The sequence below is a fragment of the Anomaloglossus baeobatrachus genome, chromosome 3 (assembly GCF_048569485.1).
Source record: "Anomaloglossus baeobatrachus isolate aAnoBae1 chromosome 3, aAnoBae1.hap1, whole genome shotgun sequence".
NCBI classification, from domain to species: Eukaryota; Metazoa; Chordata; class Amphibia; order Anura; family Aromobatidae; genus Anomaloglossus; species Anomaloglossus baeobatrachus.
The window spans coordinates 440,465,843-440,490,513 of record NC_134355.1 but is presented as its reverse complement, the minus strand read 5'-3'; the positions used below and the strand labels follow the sequence as shown (position 1 = coordinate 440,490,513).

Sequence of the window (24,671 nt, the reverse complement as noted above, 5' to 3'; positions counted from 1 at the left end):
GTCATTAGCTGATCCCCTTCATGGAGTGCGTAAAGGCCACAATTCAATACAAGTCTATGAGAGCCTCGTTCTGGCTGTCATATACCTACATTGAGCCCCAGTGACGTAACTTCTGACTTATGGCGAGGCAGAAGTTACGGGCACAGTATGTAAAGCAATGTAAAAAATGAAAGTGCCAGAGGGTGATACACTGTGTGCTTTTTTTTTTATGCGTTTTTTTTTTCTTGCAGATTTTGATCACTCAGCTTGGGAAATCTCATCCACAGCAAAGTCTATGAGAATCCTGACGTGCTGTGCCCATGGTGCAGATTTTTTCCTTGCAGATTTTGGTGCAGAAAAAATCTGCTCCAAACAAATGAAATGTCAATTATGTCAGCGTTTTTTACAACATTTTTCCTATTAGAATGCAAAAAAAAACGCATAGAAAAACTCAAAACCGCTGCAAAAAATGTGTTTTTTTCTGCCAACAGATGCAGCTTTTGGTGCAGAAAAATTGTACCTAAATTTGCAATGTGGGAACATCTCCTAAGATTGAGGGCAGGGTGTTTGGGTGCCACTCGAGTGCTGAAAAAGAAAGAACGCTGTGGTGGTGCTTTAGGGCTCTTTTCCACTTACGCACAGCACCCAATGTGAGAGCCTCTGCTGCGGGTGTCAGCCGAGGGTCATGCGACTTTGATGTGATCTTGCGATTAGATAAGAGATGCAGAGAAGAGGGAGTGAGGTGAGCACTTCTCCTCATCTCCTCCCCAGCCTGTCTCTGCGTATATTGCTCTGCAGTCGCATAACATGTGAGTGCAGTTCGATGTTTCACACGCTCCCATAGGCTTGTATGGGGGTGCGTGTGCTGAGACTTGCTGCCAAATACAGTATGCTGCGATTGCACCGAGAGCACGATTTGTGACAAGAAATAAAAGGCAAGAGGACACTGCCCCATAGTTTTGCACTGGTGCGATCTGATGTTTTATTGGATCGCACTCGCACATAGAAATCGCAATTGGGAAAGAATCCTTCTATGCACTGCTGCTGTCAGTGAAGGGAGGAGGCGTTCTCAGCAGCAGAGGGATCTCTTGATGGTTTGCAGCCTGTGCTGGGCGTTGTGGGTGATAAGACATGCTCAGCTTCATTTTAAGAAATCTGCTCAAGGATGTTGTTTGTTTTTTTGTTTTGTTTTGTTTTTTTATTTTTAAACAAATAAAAATTGTGGTTCTCTTGCTGTGGACACAATAACTTATACGGCATATGTTGGTGAATGTAACATGTAAAGTTGCGTTTTGCCATTTTAAATATTCATTAAAGGGCTCTTCTCACATTTCATAAATAATTAGTAGAGTTTGGTTTGCAGGCACTGCTGTCAGGCATGTCACCAGTAACACTGCTACCTCCACTACATCCAGATTGTCCCCGACATGAGAGTGAAGGATCAGGCGAGAGATGGAGATAGAAAGGGACTTGTACAGAGACTTCCGTCCATGTGTACTGATATATGGAATACAGATTAGAATGGCTGCTAGAGGGTAACAATGGGCAGAGGATGGTAAGTTATACTAATGGAGACATCCTACACGTCCAGCCTCACTGTCTACATCATGACTTTATTTTACTTACCGTACATAGCACTCTTAATTCCACAGCGCTTTATAGATGTGATCATATCAGCTTTCCCCTGGCTGGTCCCATAATAATAACATGGCATCACAGTGTACATATACTATATATACTAGTCTTGCACTGTAAGTTTGGTGTCACATGTGGAATGATTGCAGCCCAATTGATAAAAACAATGGAGTAAATGCATAGAAATCCGAGGTAAGTGACGCTAGCCAGTCCCTGAAGTGACCCCTGTGGCACTGACCCCCTCTGTGTCATTCTGAGCAGGGTCGGATGAGGTTTCCTGGGAGAAATGTTTACAATTGCCTTGTGGCATTCTGTCAGCATGTTGTTACTGACATGCTGTACTAATATACCACCCAAATGTTCATTATTCAGTAAATAAGGGGTATGTGTATGTATAGGGAAAACGTATACGTCAGCTCACCGTCAGACAGACCCCGGAAGGATAATCCAGTGTCAGGATCTTCTGTATAACAGCTTATTCATACAACAAATGAGTGTCATCGCCACCTCCTAAAGAGAATGAAATCCTCAACTGACCTCACTCATCACATCCAGTATCTAGAAGAGTGCACTGACACTGCGCTGACATTCATGTTTGTCCACATGTCAGCACCTCTGAGTGTTTTCTGTAAACTACCGTGTTTCCCCGAAAGTAGGACCCCCCCGAAAGTAAGGCAGGGTGGGGGTTTCGGGGGGGTCCGCCAATGTAGGGCACCCCCCGATTGTAAGGCAGGGTAGCGGGGGGGGCCGGGGAATGTAAGGCCGCCTATGGGTGGTGGTCGCGGCGTAATGTAAGGCCGCATATGGGTGGGGGTCCCTGGGGAAAGTACAGGAACTTACCGCTGCCGCTGTTCCCTCGCTCCATCCAGGCCTTCTCCAGTCTCGTGCCACCCGTGGTCCGCCTCCGGTGAATGGCCCCCGCAAGGCTCCCTGCTGGCCATCAGCTCGAGCTGTGATTGGCCAGTCAGCCGGCTCGCAGCTGATTGGCCCTCAGCTCGAGCTGCGATTGGCCAGTCAGCCGGCTCGCAGCTGATTGGCCCTCAGCTCGAGCTGCGATTGGCCAGTCAGCCGGCTCGCAGCTGATTGGCCCTCAGCTCGAGCTGCGATTGGCCAGTCAGCCGGCTCGCAGCTGATTGGCCGAAATCAGCCGCGACGTCACCGCCTGCAGGCTCGCTCCGATTTCGGTAAGTTCCGAAACTCTGTGTGTGTGTGTGTGTGTGTGTGTGTGTACGGTATGTGTATGGGTGCCGTATGGGGCTGTATGTGTCAGTGTGTGTGTACGGTACCGGTACGATATGTGTGTGGGTGCCGTGTGGGGCTGTACCGGTACCGTATGTGTCAGTGTGTGTGGTGGCAGAGTGGGGGGCAGAACCACTGTATGGGGAGGCTGCAGGGGGGAGGATGGGGTGGATGCCGTATCTCAAACAATGGGGAGGCTGCAGGGGGGAGGAAGGGGTGGATGCCGGATCTCAAACAATGGGGAGGCTGCAGGGGGGAGGAAGGGGTGGATGCCGGATCTCAAACAATGGGGAGGCTGCAGGGGGGAGGAAGGGGTGGATGCCGGATCTCAAACAATGGGGAGGCTGCAGGGGGGAGGATTGTCATTTTTTTTCCAATGTAAGGCCTCCCCCGAAAGTAAGGCAGGGTGGGACTTTTGGGGGTAAAATTAATGTAAGACAGGGCCTTACTTTCGGGGAAACACGGTAGTTGTTTCCATGTTTTTATTCTTACCACTGGTGATTTTCACCTGAACATGAAAAGACTTGTATATTCCCTATTGACTATAAAATGTGTTGTGAGGGTGGGCATCAGATCGTTTTATCACACCCCTAAGGTCATTCCATACAATCCACTGGATCTCAGGCTTTGTGTACAGGCATCTTCAGCAGACATCCCACGCTGGTAAACAGCAGATATAACTGGTAGGCTGTCCTGTGATGGTACAGTGGGCTGTGAGTGGTCCCTTTAAGAGCTGTGTGACGTCACGCTCACGTGTCTGAGTGTGCACCACACAGGCTTGTATGGGCTGTGTCATGCTGCAGGTTAGACGCCTGAGCACAGCATCATGCTGGAGGTAAGACACGCACTGTCCTGTGTCAAGCACCTTCTCTTCACTTTAACCCTCAGTGTGCCTGATCTCCCCTAAGTCTGAGACACATGCTGACAGCAGAATCCTCTATTCCAGCTGTCTGTGTAACTGACTGCATTGCTGTACTCGCCTCCATCCAAACATTGTGTGGTTCTTTCACTTAGTCAGATGTATCCAGAGGGCTCCTGTCATTCTGGAGAGATCTACAGGGATTTGTCCATTACATGAATGTTGGAGGCTTTCTGAGTAGCTTTTGTTCCTTGCTTCTTCCATAGAAGAGATTGAGAAGGATCTGCATTTTTCTTCTGCATATCGATGAAGATGGCCTTCCACACTGCAGATTTCACCTAGCCCTTTCCATAGTACTAGATAGCTATCATGTTCATGTCCCAAAGAAGAGTCAATGCTAAAAGACACAAACCTGCAAAGTAGCTATGCACAAGATCAAGCCAGATGTGTTCATGTGGGCTCCAGGCATCAGGAAGTGCAAGCAACTGAAGGAACGTTCCCGGCTATACATGGAACATTTGGAGTTGTGGGATATATACTGTATATATATCCAGCGCAGCATATTATATACTATATATATATATATATATATATATATATATATATATGTACTGTGTATATTAGATCTCATTCACATGTCAGTGTGTTGTTTCCGTTTGACTCACGGATACAGCACGTACCCATTATAATGTATGGTGCTATTCACATAGTCGTTTTTTATTTTTTCCAGCAGCCAGTACAAGTCTATGAGTTTGTGAAAAATACGTACAGCACACGGATGGCATCTTTGTGCCATTCACATTCTGTAAGTGTTTAACACTGAAAAGTATTGAAGCTTTGTAATATATCCCTATGTGAAAAACACTGATGACAACTTATGGTAAAAATGGACACACAAACGACACACTGATGCCAAAGAGTGAGTGACGGCAGTACCATTTTGTTCACGTACGTGGTTAAATACGGACATGTGAATGAGGACCTGTGCTATGATCTTTCACTTTAGATTTCACTCTTTAACTGGCAATCACAGACGGAAAAGGGCCTCTGTACAAGACTGTATATGCGCCCTTCCAGTCTAGTAACTCATGCTAATGTACCTGCTTTGGAGGTGGAATTGGGCCCCTTACCTCTGGGGGCCACTGTGTCCAGGTTGCACCAATGGTAAGGCCGCCCCGACCCTTTGTAATTGCAGCTTGACTTTTTCCCATAGTACATCTGGCTGCAATCTCTTCTCCTGGCAAGTGTTGCACATGCCCCTAGCCATCCACATAGTGGTTTATTTATTTATTTTCCTCATTTATAGACGTGATCATCACTGTCCCCATTGGGGCTCACTAGATTCCCTATCAGTATGTCACAAGTCATCTTCTCACATTACCCCATGCTCCCATTCTGATGCTCACTTGCTCAATCCAGGCACTTTTGGAGGTTGATGGGTCTTCAGAAATTTTGCCCCATACACATGAATCTGTAATACCAAGGGTGTGCTGACATCTTTCGATCATAGTCTGTATTGACTTTCTCAGCAATTTGTGCTGCAGTAGTTCATGTAAGGAATCCGGTTGAATAGGCCAACCGTTGCTTCCAATGTGAAAAAATAAGACTTTGGAGTCCACGTTTCTGTGACATATTTGCTTGAAAAGGCTGCATTAAAGGGCTATTCTTCGGTCTTTTATGGCTGAGATGGGATCATGTCCATCCACGTGCTGACCACACGCGGTGGGGATACCAATACAGCAGAAATCAGCTGAGCCATAGCTCCTTTACAAATGAGGCTATGGAAACCGCCAAGAGCAGCTGAACAGCATTGTTTCCATCATTCCCATTCATCTCCTGGAACGAGTTATTGCCTCTTTGCTCTGAAAGGCTGAGGTGGGAATAAGCCTTTAATTTTTTAATTTGGTCTTCATTAAAACATACAATTTTTTATTTTTCATATTTTTATTTTTAACAGGTGCTGACAACTTGTGGTCAAACAGGCTGCACTGCACTAGCAGCATACCTTACTTTACAGTCTATAATTACATTGAATGGCAGAGCTTTTGTGTGACACACACAAAGCATAGTGCTAAATGAAGGTCCTGTATATGTAAGTGGAAAGCTGTGCAGACCTGCTGGTTTCAGCTACCAAAGGGTGGCAGGAAGAATTGCTCTTAAAGGGGTTGTTTGGTGACAACATACTGATGATAGGTCATCACTATCAGATCTGTGGTGGTCCGACACTTTGTACCCCCACTTGTCAGCTGCTATTTACTTTGGTGGTTGCCAACAAGAATGTGCAGCTATCAAGCACAGAGTGTGTAACCATTACCAGAAGGAACGTGTGACATATTATGTGTCTGAAATAAGGTGTAAGGTATAAAGTGTATCCCAAGAGTGTGAAGCTATCAAGCACAGAGTGTGTAACCATTACCAGAAGGAACCTGTGACATATCATGTGTAAGGTGTAAAGTGTATCCCAAGAGTGTGAAGCTATCAAGCACAGAGTGTGTAACCATTACCAGAAGGAACCTGTGACATATTATGTGTCTGAAATGAGGTGTAAGGTATAAAGTGTATCCCAAGAGTGTGAAGCTATCAAGCACAGAGTGTATAACCATTACCAGAAGGAACCTGTGACATATTATGTGTCTGAAATAAGGTGTAAGGTATAAAGTGTATCCCAAGAGTGTGAAGCTATCAAGCACAGAGTGTGTAACCATTACCAGAAGGGACCTGTGACATATCATGTGTCTGAAATCGACTATCTTTATGAAGAGGAATATATCTTTTTAACTTCAAAGGCAGATGTGATTAATATTTCATCTATTAAGAACTTTATCAAGGAATATATTATGGTCATTGGACTTATCCTGCATAATTTTTTGCATATATGTGTTTGTTGCTTTGCTGAAAAAATCCTTTTTCTAACAGTTCAGATGATGGTATTGAGCCGGTATTAGGCCTCTGTTCTGCAGTGAATGACCCTTTGGCATTCTGTTAGGTGCATGATATCTAAAAATAACAGTTCAGTAGATGAATGTACATAAATTTTTGGGTGTTGGTTCTGTTAGGAATAACCTATGGATATTCCAGAATGTGCCTATTTTTAAAGTTATCCCTGTTTTTTCCTCTGCTAAATTGATCAGCTGTGGATATGATCTGGATGTTGAATAGCGGTCATAAAATACATTACAAGGAGCTATCAGGGATGATATTTCTATTATTGTGGGTATATGGTCTCTAATACTGGATAGGGGTTGGAACTAGATATAGAGACGAAATATCTTTTTGTCTCTGTTTTCAGTTCCTAAACCACTGTGTAACAGTGAGTTTAATAGTTGGTTTAAGAAAAATATATCTAATATAAACAACGGTATGAAGCATATGTAAATCCTTGAAAAATTGCAATTTTTCCCTCTGAGGAATTGTTTAGGAGGAGAACGGTATATTGATCTGTGATTGAAGGATGAATTATTGCTATGTATCTACCCCTGTATTGGTTGATTCCAGTTGAGACATTGTATGTATTTGTGTCTATGAGTCTTTTTTTTAGCTTGATTAAAATAAAGGAGAATTTTTTAGAAAATTGGGGTTAATATATTTTTGAGTTTAAATTGACCCCTAGAATATATCTATTCGAATTTGTAAAGTTGCCGGATGGAAACGCTTTCAACAGAGTTGAAAAAACGCAGCTCCAATCAATGAGTAGTGGCTACTGCAGAGTAATGCAGGACAGCGCTTGTACATTTTACTATGGTACCCGGCAAATAACAGCTGACCAGTGGGGTTGTCAAGTGACGGACCCCCACCATTCTGATACAGATAACCTATCCCACAAATAGGCCATCAGTATGTTGTGACCGGACATCACCTTTAACTACCCCTTATTCTAAGCATATGTCAGACCCCACCAGTCAAGAATTGTTCACTTATTATATTGGGAAAACCCCTTTAACTCTTTCCCGTCATCTCCTGTATATGTACAGTGCAGTAAGCAGTGTGTTTAGACAATGATTTTGCGGACTTCCAAGCAGAGCAGGTAAAATCATCAGCGAGTATTATTGATGTCGATGATTGCCTTGCCAATGCTGGACCTGGCAATGCTTCGATGTCAGCCAGCAATGGTGACCATTAGTCTCTGCCATAAGCTGGGTCCAGCACACCTCCTGTCAGTGTCTAACTGACGGGTCTAATTCACTGTAATGCATAAGTATTTCAGAGTATTAGACCATCAATTAGACAGGTGAAAGTTGGAAATCGTAATGGGACTATGCAAAAAAAAAAAACCCTGAAAAAACTAAGGGCGGCGTTACACGACACTATATATTGTGCGATCGCATAAGCGATCGTACCCGCCCCCATCGTTTGTGCATCACGGGCAATTCATTGCCCGTCTCGTACAAAGTCGTTAAACTCCCGTCACACGCACTTACCTACCTAACAACCTCGCTGAGGGCGGCAAGCATCCTCTTCCTGAAGGGGGCGGTTCGTTCGGCGTCACAGCGACGTCACACAGCGGCCACCCAATAGAAGTGGAGGGGCGGAGATGAGTGGGACGTAACATCCCACCCACCTTCTTCCTTCCGCATTGCCGGCGGGACACAGGTAAGTTGATGTTCGTCGTTCCCGAGGTTTCACACGTAGCGATGTGTGCTGCCTTCGGGAACGAAAAACAACCGGCGCGCAGAAGGAGGAACGAAATTATGGAAATGAACGGCGTGTCAACGAGCAAACGATAAGGTGAGTATTTTTGCTCGTTCACAGTTGTTCGTAGATGTCACACGCTACGATATGTCTAACGATGCCGGATGTGCATCACGAATTCCGTGACCCCGACGACATATCGCACAATATATCGTACCGTGTAACGCCGCCCTAAGTCTAAAATATTTTGTAAACATATTATAAAAATATATATAAAAATGGTTTGACACTATAAATGCTGTTTTTATGTAAAAATAAACAAAAAACTACACCTAGTTAGTATAGCCACTTCCGATACACCCCAATCTAAACAACTGTCCCATTATTTATCCTTTATGGTAAACACTGTTAAAATAAAGATAAATAAAACAATAGAATAAATATCAATCAAAAAGTCATATGGAAAAAAATAGTATCACTGAAAATGGAATCTTGTCCTACCCAAAATAAGCCCTTATGCAGCTCTTTCAGCAGTGAATGGCGTAAAAAAAAATAATATAGAATTGCTGTTTTGTTTCTACACTGACTAATAAAAATGGAAGAAAATATATTAAAAAATGTTATATAATCCAAAATGGGCCCAATAAAAACTAACTTATTGTGAAGAAAAAAAAAAAAAACAATTTCCCACAAAGCTCTTTCAATGGAAAAATAGAAAAGCAATACGATTCAAAAGCAAAAAAACTTTTAGTGAGTAAAAATAGCAAAATATTTACCAAGACTACATTACCCCATGGTCGCTGTATTCGTACTGACCTGCAGGATAAAGTCGCCATATCACTTCCACCTCATAGTGAATAGTTAAAAATGGCGCAATTTTTTTATTATTATTATTATTATTTATTTATAGAGCACCATTGATTCCATGGTGCTGTACATGAGGTGTTACATACAGAACACATATACACGTTACAATAGACAGACTGGTACAGAGGAAAGAGGGCCCTGCCCTTGCGGGATTACATCCTAAAGGATTTTGGGGAGGAGACAGTAGGTGGGGTGTAGGTTGGGCGGCAGCTCTGCACGGTGGTGGGTCGGCAGCTCCGCATGGTGGTGGGTCGGCAGCTCCGCACGGTGGTGGGGCGGCAGCTCCGCACGGTGGTGGGGCGGCAGCTCCGCACGGTGGTGGGTCGGCAGCTCTGCACGGTGGTGGGGCGGCAAATTTAAGTCAATACCTGAATTGCTCTTTATTTGATCACTCCGTTTCCCAGAAATCTAAAAAAAGGGATTACGAAAAATATGTCCTCCCAAATGACATCAATAAAAACTTCAATCTATTACACAAATTACAAGCACTTACTGATCAGTCTTCTGCCAACGGAAACGTACAGATTTTCCACGTTACTGGTAGTTCAAAGGTGCTGGAAAAGCAACATGACTCTGAACGATCAGCACAGTAATATTCATGATCCCAAAGCCAAGTGGCCCCTTTTGAGTGCCACAGTGCTCAAACCATAGGTGACGTCAACATGTAAGGTACTGCTGCAGAAGGGAGAACCCATTTAAAATGGTTCTCCAGGATTTAATGATTTATTGACCTAACCTTATTATTGGTCATCAATATGAGATCGGTGGGAGTGTGACACCTGCCACAGCCAACTAATCCACTAGAAACTGCTCCAGCAGCAGCCCTGTACATTGCTTAGTGGCCACTTTAGTACCCATTATATAGGGTGCAGCTTATGCTTCACAGGAGCCATATGTGCCCCCATAAAAATGACAAAGCGTATACTCACCTCTGGTGCTAGTGCTACTCCAGCGATGTTGGAACTCACATTACCAGGACCCATGTGACATTATGACATGGGAGCCCCATGAACAGTCCGTGCCGGCTTCCTTCTCCCTGCCTTCGGACAATTAGATAATTAACAGGGAGCGAGCGCTGCAGCTACCCCTTTAACAATTTATGGGTCCTGTGAAGCATAAGCTGGACACGATGTATTGGGTACTGAAATGGCATATTCACAGTTTTCACACTGTATCATCCACTGTGCACTAGTTTCTGGAGAACGCCAGTGGGATCAGAATAGTCACTGCACCCATAGATGATTCTCCTGCGTGCCATATGCAAAGTATGGTCTCCTTTTGGGGATTTCTGCTGTTTTGGCAGAAAATCATATCACTGTAAATTCTCCTGTACATGACTGTAAATGAGTGACAGCTGCTGTGCAAAAAAACGGATTGCATACTGACAGCATACTGACAGCACACTGAGCGCACACTGATGACAAGTGAGAAAAATTCGTCCGACTCTCGCAAACGAGAATGAGACCGTTTTTTAATACGCTCGTGTGAGTCCAGCCTAAGAACAAAGCTTTTCTGCTGGTGTAAAAAATGTCAGAACATGGCCTATTCAGAAAGTGCTGTGACTACTGCAGCTCCACTATCTGTCCCTATGGCCTTTGCTATAAATTCGCCTTTGGACACGCGGTAGCTTTTGAGCAGTAACACGTGCTGAATATTTTTGACATTGTGTCAACTGGTTAAAAAACAAGTAAACTTGAAACAATGTTGGAATCCTTTAGAAGGAAGCTGTGGAATTTGGGAGCCTATAGTGTGTGATGGTTGGAGACGGCATGGCTGCTCATGTCACTTCTGTTGGTACACTTGGCCTGAAATGCAGGTGTTTAAAGTGTAAGTAGCGGATTTATTAGAAGTGTTATTTTACATGCCAGCCTTACGCTGAAAATATAGTGACATACAGCACGCCTGTCTAAAAAGCCACACCTGACTATCTGTGCCAGTTTCTGTCTCTTGCAATCATAGGAATCAAGCAGTCCCCTCTCCTTCCTCTAACCCTGCCAGCAGGTGGCAAAGGCTGCTTTCACACATCAGTTTTTTTCTATCAGGCACAATCCGGTAAAAACATTAAAAAAACGGATCCGGCGTCTGTTGCCAACAACAACAGTTATCCGTTTTATCCCCATAGACTTTCATTAGCGCCGGATTGTGCCCGATAGCCTTGCGTTTCATCCGTTTTTTGCGATCCGGCAAAATTTTACTTGTCCGGCGGCCGGAGGAAACGTTGAAGTGAACGTTTTTGTGTCCGACAAAAAGAAACAAATCACGCCGGATCCTGCGCCGTATGGCTTGTTTTATAATGGAAGCCTATGGACGCTGAATCCGGCGTAATGCAGCAAAAAACGGATCCAGCTGCCGGATCCGTTTTTTGAACTGAGCATGCTCAGTACCACACCGGATCTGTCAAAAAACTGAAGGAACTGATGGAAAAAACTGATGCAACTGATCCGTTTTTTCACCGGATCCATCGCATCAGTTTTTCGCCGGATCGTGCCTGCAAAAAACTGATGTCTGAAAGCAGCCTAAAGCTGGAAACCGCTGCCAATTATTGTGCTGATATAAGTAGCATAAATGAATGAATAAACTAAACTATGAATTATTTAGTGCCGCACTCTCCCGTGACCTTTTGGTGCCACTATACAGCAGTGTACATGGCCTGGTGACATACACTGATACATGATGCATTTTCCTTGCCCTGCTGATATGTAGCACAGGAGGGATGTCCAGGTCCCATGCAGTGGCTGCAAATAGATTTTATTTTGATATAAAACTGGGAAAATCTCCTTATTAATAAAAAGAATAAGTGCAGTCATGTTAGGAATACTCCATTTTTTTCCTCTTACATGTTGTATGTTCTCCCTTTTTCCTCATACATGTTGTTGCATGTGGTCACCTTTTCCTCTTGCACGTTAATGTTTGCACTCCTCTTTTCCTCGTACATGTATGTTCTCCCTCTTTCCTCGTACATGTTGTATGCACTCCTCTTTTCCTCGTACATGTATGTTCTCCCTCTTTCCTCGTACATGTTGTATGCACTCCTCTTTTCCTCGTACATGTATGTTCTCCCTGTTTCCTCGTACATGTTGTATGCACTCCTCTTTTCCTCGTACATGTATGTTCTCCCTCTTTCCTCGTACATGTTGTATGCACTCCTCTTTTCCTCGTACATGTATGTTCTCCCTCTTTCCTCGTACATGTTGTATGCACTCCTCTTTTCCTCGTACATGTATGTTCTCCCTCTTTCCTCGTACATGTTGTATGCACTCCTCTTTTTTCCTCGTACATGTATGTTCTCCCTCTTTCCTCGTACATGTATGCACTCCTCTTTTCCTCGTACATGTATGTTCTCCCTCTTTCCTCGTACATGTTGTATGCACTCCTCTTTTCCTCGTACTTGTATGTTCTCCCTCTTCCCTCGTACATGTTGTATGCACTCCTCTTTTCCTCGTACATGTATGTTCTCCTCTTTCCTCGTACATGTTGTATGCACTCCTCTTTTCCTCGTACATGTATGTTCTCCTCTTTCCTCGTACATGTATGCACGCCTCTTTTCCTCGTACATGTATGTTCTCCTCTTTCCTCGTACATGTTGTATGTTGTCTTTTCTCTTATACATGTTGTATGCACTCCTCTTTTCCTCGTACATGTTGTATGTTGTCTTTTCTCTTATACATGTTGTATGCACTCCTCTTTTCCTCGTACATGTTGTATGTTGTCTTTTCTCTTATACATGTTGTATGTTCTCCTCTTTCCTCGTACATGTTGTATGCACTCCTCTTTTCCTCGTACATGTTGTATGTTGTCTTTTCTCTTATACATGTTGTATGTTCTCCTCTTTTCCTCGTACATGTTGTATGTTCTCCTCTTTTCCTTGTACATGTTGTATGTTCTCCTCTTTTCCTCGTACATGTTGTATGCTCTCCTCTTTTCCTCGTACATGTTGTATGCTCTCCCTCTTTTCCTCGTACATGTATGCTCTCCCTTTTATCTTCGTTCATGTATGTTCTCCCTCTTTCCTCGTACATGTTGTATGTTCTCCTCTTTTCCTCGTACATGTATGTTCTCCTCTTTTCCTCGTACATGTTGTATGCACTCCTCTTTTCCTCGTACATGTTGTATGTTGTCTTTTCTCTTATACATGTTGTATGCACTCCTCTTTTCCTCGTACATGTTGTATGTTGTCTTTTCTTTTATACATGTTGTATGTTCTCCTCTTTTTCCTCGTACATGTTGTATGTTCTCCTCTTTTCCTCGTACATGTTGTATGTTCTCCTCTTTTCCTCGTACATGTTGTATGCTCTCCCTCTTTTCCTCGTACATGTATGCTCTCCCTTTTATCTTCGTACATGTATGTTCTCCCTCTTTCCTCATACATGTTGTATGTTCTCCTCTTTTCCTCGTACATGTATGTTCTCCTCTTTTCCTCGTACATGTTGTATGCACTCCTCTTTTTTCCTCGTACATGTATGTTCTCCCTCTTTCCTCGTACATGTTGTATGCACTCCTCTTTTCCTCGTACATGTATGTTCTCCCTCTTTCCTCGTACATGTTGTATGCACTCCTCTTTTCCTCGTACATGTATGTTCTCCCTCTTTCCTCGTACATGTTGTATGCAACCCTCTTTTCCTCGTACTTGTATGTTCTCCCTCTTCCCTCGTACATGTTGTATGCACTCCTCTTTTCCTCGTACATGTATGTTCTCCTCTTTCCTCGTACATGTTGTATGCACTCCTCTTTTCCTCGTACATGTATGTTCTCCTCTTTCCTCGTACATGTTGTATGTTGTCTTTTCTCTTATACATGTTGTATGCACTCCTCTTTTCCTCGTACATGTTGTATGTTGTCTTTTCTCTTATACATGTTGTATGCACTCCTCTTTTCCTCGTACATGTTGTATGTTGTCTTTTCTCTTATACATGTTGTATGTTCTCCTCTTTCCTCGTACATGTTGTATGCACTCCTCTTTTCCTCGTACATGTTGTATGTTGTCTTTTCTCTTATACATGTTGTATACACTCCTCTTTTCCTCGTACTTGTTGTATGCACTCCTCTTTTCCTCGTACATGTTGTATGTTGTCTTTTCTCTTATACATGTTGTATGTTCTCCTCTTTTCCTCGTACATGTTGTATGTTCTCCTCTTTTCCTTGTACATGTTGTATGTTCTCCTCTTTTCCTCGTACATGTTGTATGCTCTCCTCTTTTCCTCGTACATGTTGTATGCTCTCCCTCTTTTCCTCGTACATGTATGCTCTCCCTTTTATCTTCGTACATGTATGTTCTCCCTCTTTCCTCGTACATGTTGTATGTTCTCCTCTTTTCCTCGTACATGTATGTTCTCCTCTTTTCCTCGTACATGTTGTATGCTCTCCCTCTTTCCTCGTACATGTTGTATGTTCTCCTCTTTTCCTCGTACATGTTGCATGTTCTCTTTTCCTCATACATGTTGTATGTTCTCCTCTTTTCCTCGTACAATGTTCTCCCTCTTTCCTCGTACATGTTGTATGCACTCCTCTTTTCCTCGTACATGTTGTATGCACTCTTCTTTTCCTCGTACATGTTGTATGCACTCCTCTTTTCCTCGTACATGTTGTATGCACTCCTCTTTTCCTCGTACATGTTGTATGCAGGGCTGTGGAGTCGGTAAGCCAAACCTTCGACTCCGACTCCGACTCCTCAAATTCTCTTGCACCGACTCCGACTCCGACTCCGGCTCCGACTCCGACTCCTACATATATTGCTTATAGTTAGGTGAAAAATTTATTGTAGTACATGAATATGTGTATGTGAACATTAGACATTTAATAATTTTTATGATACAATAATCAAGATATTTGGATAGAACATAAAATATATTTATTGGATACAACTTTAGAACACAAAAAACTGTAATAAATTGTAAATATGTAATACACTATGTAATATACAGTAGATTACATATATATCTTGTGTGTGTATATACACTGTGTATATATATATATAATATTACATATTTACAATTTATTAGTTTTTTGTGTTCTAAAGTTGTATCCAATAAATATTTTATGTTCTATCCAAATATCTTGATTATTGTATCATAAAAACAATTAAATGTCTGATGTTCACATTATACTACAATAAATTTTTCACTTAAATATAAGCATTATACTAAATGTTATTATTTAGTAAAATATTCAGCACATTCTGCATTGCACTCCTGTCCCCAATTTATTATATATTTTAGGAGTCGGAGTCGGTGCATTTTATACCGACTCCAACTCAGACTCCGACTCCACCAAAATGAGCTCCGACTCCGACTCCACGACTCCGACTCCGACTCCACAGCCCTGGTTGTATGTTGTCTTTTCTCTTATACATGTTGTATGTTCTCCTCTTTCCTCGTACATGTTGTATGCACTCCTCTTTTCCTCGTACATGTTGTATGCTCTCCCTCTTTCCTCGTACATGTTGTATGGTCTCCCTTTTATCTGCGTACATGTTGTATGCTCTCCCTCTTTCCTCGTACATGTTGTATGCACTCCTCTTTTCCTCGTACATGTTGTATGCTCTCCCTCTTTCCTCGTACATGTTGTATGTTCTCCCTTTTATCTGCGTACATGTTGTATGCACTCCTCTTTTCCTCGTACATGTTGTATGTTCTCCCTTTTATCTTCATACATGTTGTATGTTCTCCCTTTTATCTGCGTACATGTTGTATGCTCTCCCTCTTTCCTCGTACATGTTGTATGCACTCCTCTTTTCCTCGTACATGTTGTATGCTCTCCCTCTTTCCTCGTACATGTTGTATGTTCTCCCTTTTATCTGCGTACATGTTGTATGCACTCCTCTTTTCCTCGTACATGTTGTATGTTCTCCCTTTTATCTTCATACATGTTGTATGTTCTCCCTTTTATCTTCGTACATGTTGTATGCACTCCTCTTTTCCTCGTACATGTTGTATGTTCTCCCTTTTATCTTCATACATGTTGTATGTTCTCCCTTTTATCTTCGTACATGTTGTATGCTCTCCCTCTTTCCTCGTACATGTTGTATGCACTCCTCTTTTCCTCGTACATGTTGTATGTTCTCCCTTTTATTTTCATACATGTTGTATGTTCTCCCTTTTATCTTCGTACATGTTGTATGCTCTCCCTCTTTCCTCGTACATGTTGTATGTTCTCCCTTTTATCTGCGTACATGTTGTATGCTCTCCCTCTTTCCTCGTACATGTTGTATGTTCTCCCTTTTATCTGCGTACATGTTGTATGCTCTCCCTCTTTCCTCATACATGTTGTATGTTCTCTTTCCTCGTACATGTTGGATGTTCTCCCTTTTATCTGCGTACATGTTGTATGTTCTCCCTTTTATCTGCGTACATGTTGTATGTTCTCCTCTTTCCTCGTACATGTTGTATGTTCTCCCTTTTATCTGCGTACATGTTGTATGCTCTCCCTCTTTCCTCATACATGTATGCTCTCCATCTTTCCCATGCACACACGTATCTGTGTGACTGCCCAGCATCCCCATGCTCACCCTCTTGTTTCTCCTGAAGATGCTGCATGTGGGGGTGGTGCTGGCCAGCAGATGTGCTCTGGGTGGTTGCCTCTGGGTTGGAAGCTCTGCTCAACCTTCACTAATCTGCAGTGAGAGGTGGAGACAGAAAGGAGTTGCTGGCACTGACACAGAGAGGGAGGGTGCGTGTTGTACCCAGCAGTGGTGGATTGACGCTGCAGTGCAGAGCTGCGACAGTCTTGTCTCCGCTATGTAGATGGACCTCCTATGGGCACTGTACAGGTTGGACTGACATGCCAGCATCCCCTCTGCACTTGCTGTGTTATTTCCTGGTGTCAGCAGCATTGAAGGACATCTCTCAGTATTGTCTGCTGCATCCTCCCCTGCCTGCACTACACAGTTTTTTCTTAGTCTCTTTCCAGGGTCAGGCAGACTATGTGGACGGTCATTGCTGCACACAGTAATTGTGCTGCTCCGCGTCCTTGAGAGGAGAAACATTGTGGAAATGGCCAGAGTCCAGCTTGTGCATCTGCTTGATGTGTAACCATGCAGCCTCTGTGCATCTGCAGCTGCCAACCTGTGCTGTCTGTGCTGCGGACAGCTCGCTGTCAGTCCGGCGGGGCTTCATCTGACCACATGGAGATGATTTCCACATAGCCGCCAAGCTCGGAGCAGCAGAGTTCTTCCGGTACCCCTCGCCATGTGACTGCTTACCTGGAGATGTGTTCTTCATCGGTGACTTCCACATGAGACTGTCATCTGGTTGGCATAGTGTGAGAAGATGGGGGAGAAGGCTGACTATCAGAGACTTCCTAGCAAGGAAATGAAGGAAGAGAGTGAGGTACTGTGAAATAATGGGGATACTCTGGTGTTGGCTCATCAGGTCATGTTGTGTGCGGTATGTGACACTAGTGCAGGGTGGGAAGGGTATATATACTTGTACATAGGGGGTCAGCTTTGTACTATGCGCTCGGCGGGCACAGTATTTTATTCCGCTCTAATCTCTTGTGATTGGGGGCTTCTTGCAGACCCCACAGTTTAGTATGCTCTCCCATCATGCTTGTTAAGCTGACTTTAGAATTTCTCCCTAGTTGCCCTGTGGTTTCTATAGCAACTCTTCAATCGCTGTTTGTTGGTTGGTTGATGTTTTTTGCAGCGACAGCCAACTGGAGATCAGTATAAATTGTATCCGCATGGTGTGAATGCATTTTAACTCTTTGCTACCACAACATGTCTTGCTGCGTACTTTAGGAATGTTTGTTCTTCTTTTATCCAGTTAGTCTTTTGTTTTGTGTTCTAAGCTGATTCCAGGCATTTCTACGCCGGTCTAGTCCTCATTTTCCTGATGTGCTGGATCAGTGGTATAATATCGTGCTATCGGCTGACGTGTGTCTGTCTGCATTAGGCACCTTTCTATTATATCCTATTTCCACAGTCATCCTGGTGTATCGTAGGTAGGATGTGGTTAGTGATACGCTGATGGGAAAACATTATACAGCCTAATCGTTCCCGGCTAGAGTTTCCCCATTACTCTGTATAGGATATAAAACACTACAGAAATGTCGGGCATTGTAGGGTATATGTGCCACTTTCTATGCTGCTGACGGGTCACTACTGTGAAAATAAAACGGGCACCGATTGGATGAACCTTTGTTGAAATTTGGATGACATTTGTATGATACAAATACATATAGCTATTGGATTTTTCAAGTCAGTATTCACACAGCAGTTTCTGCTATTTCATGTATTCCCCTTACATAGTCACTGGTGTGCATACCTTATCTCCCCATAGTGACATTTGTATGATGTGATAAAGCTGGCTATACAGTGAAGGTTTTCACCTCCATATTAATGCTCTATAGACGATGGTCTAAATGCACCTGTCATATGTGGTAAGGACAGGTGTCTGGACGCTGGAGTTATACCTCTTATGGTATTTATGAATGTTCGCCATGTCATAGATACTAACATAACCCAGCCACTATTATGGCGGTAACTTCAGAGAATCCCACCTCATAATACTCAGCTTCTCTTACTTTAGATACAAGCTGGTGTAGCTGTTTTCTATGATTGGTCTCATCTGTGTTTGGTGAAGCGTAATCTAGCCTCTGATCTTCAAGACACATTACTTTCTTAGGCTGCTTTCACACTACGTTTTTTTAACATGCGTCCTGAACTTTTTTTAACGCAAAAACGGATCCAGTGCAAATGCGTTTTCATTTCAATGCATTTGCAATGGACTCGCGACCAACCTGCGTTCACCTGCGTTTGCGTGCGTTATAGTGAGGATCCAGCGACTTCCAGTTTTTTAACTTTTTTCAAAAACGCTACTTGTAGTGTTTTTGAGCTGCGTCCAAATACTGCAAATTGGTGGATCATGACTATACTGCATGCAAATGCATGTGAATGCTGCCATGCTGATAGACAGGATCCTGCTTGCTCTACTGAGCATGCCCAGAAACCAGCCTGGTGTGATCAGTCTCTCTTTCCCCCTCCCTCTCTCCCCCTCCCTCTCCTCTGCCTGAGAGCTGTGGAGGCTCGTAACCAAGGTAAACATCGGGTAACTTGCTTGGATACCCGATGTTTACCTTGGTTACGTGTGCAGGGAGGTCGTCTCCTAGCAGCTGCAGACGCTCATAACCAAGGTAAATATCAGGTATCCAAGCAAGTTACCCGATGTTTACCTTGGTTACGTGTGCCGGGAGCCCAGCTCCTAGTAGGTGCAGACGCTCGTAACCAAGGTAAATATCGGGTATCCAAGCAAGTCACCCGATGTTTACCTTGGTTACAAGCCTCCGCAGCTTTCAGATACCGGCTCCCAGTCTATCACGTTCCATTCCCCTCACTCCCGATCACATGACTCCAATGCCCGCCCATAAACTTTAAGTGACAGGATCCTGCAAAATAACACTTGCGTTTGCATGCGTTTTTCTTTGTAAAAACAGGATCCGCTTTTACAGCAAAAAAAACGTTCATCACGCATGTTAAAAAAACGTAGTGTGAAAGCAGCCTTACCTACAGAATGTGATATGGTGGTGTATACATTGTCCAGCCATGGAAAGCCAAGCACTCTGTGAGCTTTGTTTGCAGCTTCCCTGCAGTCCTGAGATTAGAGGAGACTGTAATCATAGAATAAAAATGAGGCTTTCTTGCTGAACAGAACATGTTCTTTATTTCTGTCCAGACTAGCTCATACCTCTCAGATATAGTGAATTCAGAGAGGTGGGCAGAAGGTCAGCAAGAAATAGAAGTGTTTTGGTGGCACTTAGAGCATTAGAGCAGGTCTTTCCAGAGCATAGCTAAATCTAGACGTCAGTGACTGTGTGTTACTTGACAGTTCTCTGAACCCAGGCGAAGAACAAATAAATCACTGGATGTGAAAACCTGGATTTACAGTGTGTACGGAAAGTATTCAGACCCCTTTAAATTTTTCTCTCTTTGTTGCATTGCAGCCATTTGGTAATTTCAAAAAGTTCATTTTTTTTTATCTCATTAATGTACACTCTGCACCCCATCTTGACAGAAATTGTTGCAAATTTATTAAACAAGAAAAACTGAAATATCACATGGTTCTAAGTATTCAGACCCTTTGCTCAGACACTCATATTTAAGTCACATGATGTCCCTTTCCTTGTGATCCTCCTTGAGATGGTTCTACTCCTTCATTGGAATCCAACCTTTTTCAATTAAAGTGATAGGACTTGATTTGGAAAGGCACTCAGCTGTCTATATAAGACCTCACAGCTCACAGTGCATGTCAGACCAAATGAGAATCATGAGGTCAAAGGAACTGCCCAAGGAGCTCAGAGACAAAATTGTTGCAAGGCACAGATCTGGCCAAGGTTACAAAATAATTTCTGCAGTACTCAAAGCTCCTAAGAGCTCAGTGGCCTCCATAATCCTTGAATGAAATAAGTTTGGGACCACCAGAACTCTATCTAGATCCGGCAGTCCAGCCAAACTGAGCAATCATGGGAGAAGAGCCTTGGTGAGAGAGGTAAAGAAGAATCCCAAGATCACTGTGGCTGAGCTCTAGAGATGTAGTAGGGAGATGGGAGAAAATTCCACAAAGTCAACTATCACTGCAGCTCTCCACCAGTCCAGTCTTTATGGCAGAGTGGCCCGACAGAAGCTTCTTCTCAGTGCAAGACATATGAAAGCCCGCATAGTTTGCAAAAAAACACATGAAGGACTCCCAGACTATGAGAAATAAAATTCTTTGGTCTGATGAGATGAAGATAGAACTTTTTGGTGATAATTCTAAGCGGTATGTGTGGAGAAGACCAGGCACTGCTCATTACTTGCCCAATACAATCCCAACAGTGAAACATGGTGGTGGCAGCATCATACTATGGGGGTGTTTTTCAGCTACAGGAACAGGACGACTGGCTGCAATTGAAGGAAAGATGAATGCATCCAAGTATAGAAATAACCTGGAAGAAAACCCCTCCAGAGTGCTTTGGACCCCTACTTGGCCAAAGGTTCACCTTCCAACAAAACAATGACCCTAAGCACACAGCTAAAATAACTAACGAGTGGCTTCAGAACAGCTGTGTGACCATTCTTGACTGGCCCAGCCAGAGCCCTGACCTAAACCCAATTGAGCATCTCTGGAGAAACCTGAAAATGGTTGTCCACCAACGTTCACCATCCAACCTGACTGAATGGAGAGTATCTGCAAGGAAGAATGGCAGAGGATCCTCAAATCCAGGTGTGAGAAACTTGTTGCATCATTCCCAAGAAGATTCATGGCTGTACTAGCTCAAAAGGTTCTTCTACTCAATACTAAGCAAAGGGTCTGAATACTTATGACCATGTGATATTTCAGTTTTTCTTCTTTAATAAATTTGCAAAAAATTCTACATTTCTGTTTTGGTTTTTTTTTGTCAAGATGGGGTGCAGAGTGTACATCAAAAAAGTTCTTTTTTCTTATTAAAGTTACCAAATGGCTGCAATGAAACAAAGAGTGAAAAATTAAAAGGGGTCTGAATACTTTCCGTACCTACTGTATGTGGCACTTGAGGTTTTACCATCAGGAAAAACTTTTTCTATACTGGTAGCCACAGAGGCATCTCTTCTTGTCATCCACTCCCTTCCCCACCAGTGATTATTTACCAATTATCTGGGAAGCCCTCTTTCATCTGCAGAAATTTCAGAATGTCCCCCGATTCATCAGTAACTGCAGCCGAACCTCATATCCCGATACCCCCAGTAGCATTAGCAAGCCATGCCACACCTGAACAGTCACAGAAGGCCCCTAGTTGTCACAAACAACATGAAACTCAACTGTGTTTTACTAGGTCAGAAAGGTTAATTTTCTCCATCCTCGCTTCTATATACCAAGTGAGCTCTGTCATTGCCTTTGTCGGCACAATTTCAGGTTGATGTTGCCCGTGTTAGGCTATGTGCGCACTAGAAAAGTGATTTTTCTCAAAATTTCTTGAAAAACTTCTGGGAGTTGAAGATTACCGCACCTGCGGTAAAAATCCACACCAAAACCGCGGGAAAAAAGCATGCGTTTTTGCCGCGGTTTTTGCGCAGGTTGGTCCCTGCGGGTTTTTTATGCTGAACTGCAATAAATAATATAGATAATAGATAGATAATCGATAGACAGATAATGGATAGAGGGAAAGATGGATGGATGAATAGATCGATAGATGAGAAAGACCTATATAATGTTCCACCCCCCTGCATATTCTAAGCTGGCACCCTTTAGTGACTTTCATGTGGCACTAAAGGGTACCTAGCCTTGTATTTAGCCAAAAAATAAATAATTAAAAAAAAAATGACATGAGGTCCCCCCATCTTTTGTAGCCAGTAAGGGTAAAGCAGATGGCTGCAGCCTGCAGACCACAGCTGGCATCTTCACCTTGGCTGGTAATCCAAAACAGAGGGCACCCCACGCTGTTATTTTACATTAAATAAATAATTTAAAACAAAAAACGTGGGGTCCCCCCCATATTGGATCACCAGCCAAGGTAAAGCAGACAGCTGGGGTCTGATATTCTCAGACTAGGGAGGTCCACCGTTATTGGACACTCCCCAGCCTAAAAATAGCAGGCCGCAGCCGCCCCAGAAGTGGCGCATCCATTAGACGTGCCAATCCTGGCGCTTCGCCCCAACTCATCCCGTTGCCCTGGTGCGGTGGCAAACGGGGTAATATATGGGGTTGATGCCAGATGTGTAATGTCACCTGGCATCAAGCCCTGGGGTTAGTGATGTCACGCGTCTATCAGATACCCGACATTACCAACCCAGTCAGTAAGAAATAAAAAATAGACAACAAAAAAAGTTTTATTTGAAAAAAACACTCCCCACATTCCCTCTTTCACCAATTTATTGACAAGAACAATCAAATCCGGGTCCGGCGTAATCCAATAAGGGGGGGGGTCCCACGACGATCCATACCATAGTCACTGTCCCAGTAAGTGAAGAACAGAAGGTTCTCCATTGGCTGAGAGAGTAATGCAGTGACCTGAGCTAACATCAATAGGTCAGCCCAGGTCACTGCAGGGGATGCCGAGCGCTTCTGTCAGGAGGATAGTTGAGATCATTACCTGCTGTGATGATCTACTGTAGTCCTGCCATCAGCGCTGTCACTGCCTTCTATGCCCGCCGCGTTGTCAGCAGTATCGCGAGAGCCCGTGACGTCACCGCTAGGCATAGACAGCAGTGACAGCGGTGACTTCAGGAGGCAGGAGATCGTCACAGCAGGTAATGATCTCATCTCATCTCCTGACAGCAGCGCTCGGCATCCCCGCGGCTGCACGCACTGCTGTGTGTCAGTGTCTGCCTGCGCTGCAGGGTGACAAGCTGCTGATACTGCGGGCAGACACTGACACACTGCAGTGCAGGCAGCGGCGGGGCCGGAGCGGGACACAGACTGCACGGGCACCTGGAGGTCACATGGAAGTGCTGCTGTGCGGCATCCAGGGAGTGTGATTTGTGTGTGTTTACTCTGCTCCGCTTCCTCTTCTGTCATAATGACATCACTTCCTGCAAAACCGCAGGCAGCGATGAGCATTACCGCAGGTAAATCGCGGCTATACCGGGGGTATACCGCACCTCATTTGCTACCTGCGGTATACCCGCGGTATTTTGCGATTACATTACAGTGAATGGAGTGAAATACTGGGGGTATACCGCAGGTACCTGCGGAAAAGAAGTGACATGCACATTTTCTCAAGAAATTTTCTCAAGAAAATCTTCACAAAGAATTTTCTTGAGAAAAAAACGCAGTGTGCGCACAGCTATTTTTTTTCCCATAGGTTTTGCTGGGAAATGTCTGCACAAAGATTTGAAACATTTCTCAAGAAATTTCCGCAGCAAAACCGCGGGTAAATCTGCGGGTAAAACGGCCTAGTGCACACAGGGCCTTATAGTTCTGCATCCGATGATTTACCTGCCCTCTAAATGGGTGAAGAGCACAAAGCAAAATCTTTTTCCCTCCCTATATAGATGGTGACTATACACCTTAGACAACCGTCACCCACACGTTTTATTAGCTGACATCAATTTCTCCAAACCCAGCCATGCACATACACATTTTGCTTTCCATTTATTAGCATATATATGTGCTCTCAATGGAGAGAAAATAAATTAAAGGGAACCTGTCAGGTGCAATATGCACCCAGCACCACGAGCTGTTCTGGTGAATATTGCTAATCCCTGCCTGACCGTCCCTGTATACACTAGCATAGATAAAGAGATCTTTAGAAAAAGTATTTCTAAAGATCTTTTACCATATGCTAATGCGCGAGGGGACTCGTCCCCTGGACCTTAGTTTCCCTTGCCAGTTGGCTCCATTAGCATGTTAGTACACCCCTGTGGGCATGCTATCATGCTAATGAATATGCAGAGTCACAGGATGATCTCACTCATCTCTTCGCCGTCATCGCGTCTGACTGCGGATTTCCGCTCAGTGCGTATGACCCTGAAGTTTGGATCATGAGCACTACTTCAGTTTGAAGCCAGGACGCG

The 24,671-nt window shown here is 43.7% G+C and overlaps 1 protein-coding gene across 4 annotated transcripts in view; it reads left to right on the top strand.

Annotated features, from left to right (window-relative positions):
* The window catches only part of TNK2 (tyrosine kinase non receptor 2), a 337,552-nt gene that overhangs the window by 109,756 nt on the left and 203,125 nt on the right, over positions 1-24,671 (top strand). Inside the window, exon 1 of one of the 4 annotated variants that reach the window (XM_075340439.1) lies at positions 3,668-3,688. The exons of 2 other annotated variants lie outside the window; for them this stretch is intronic. In XM_075340439.1, the coding sequence (XP_075196554.1) occupies positions 3,680-3,688 (9 nt within the window). In that variant the 5' untranslated portion in view covers positions 3,668-3,679. Of the gene's footprint in view, positions 1-3,667; positions 3,689-16,869; positions 17,533-24,671 lie in introns of those variants that run through there. One more of the 4 variants, XM_075340437.1, reaches the window with a different exon arrangement.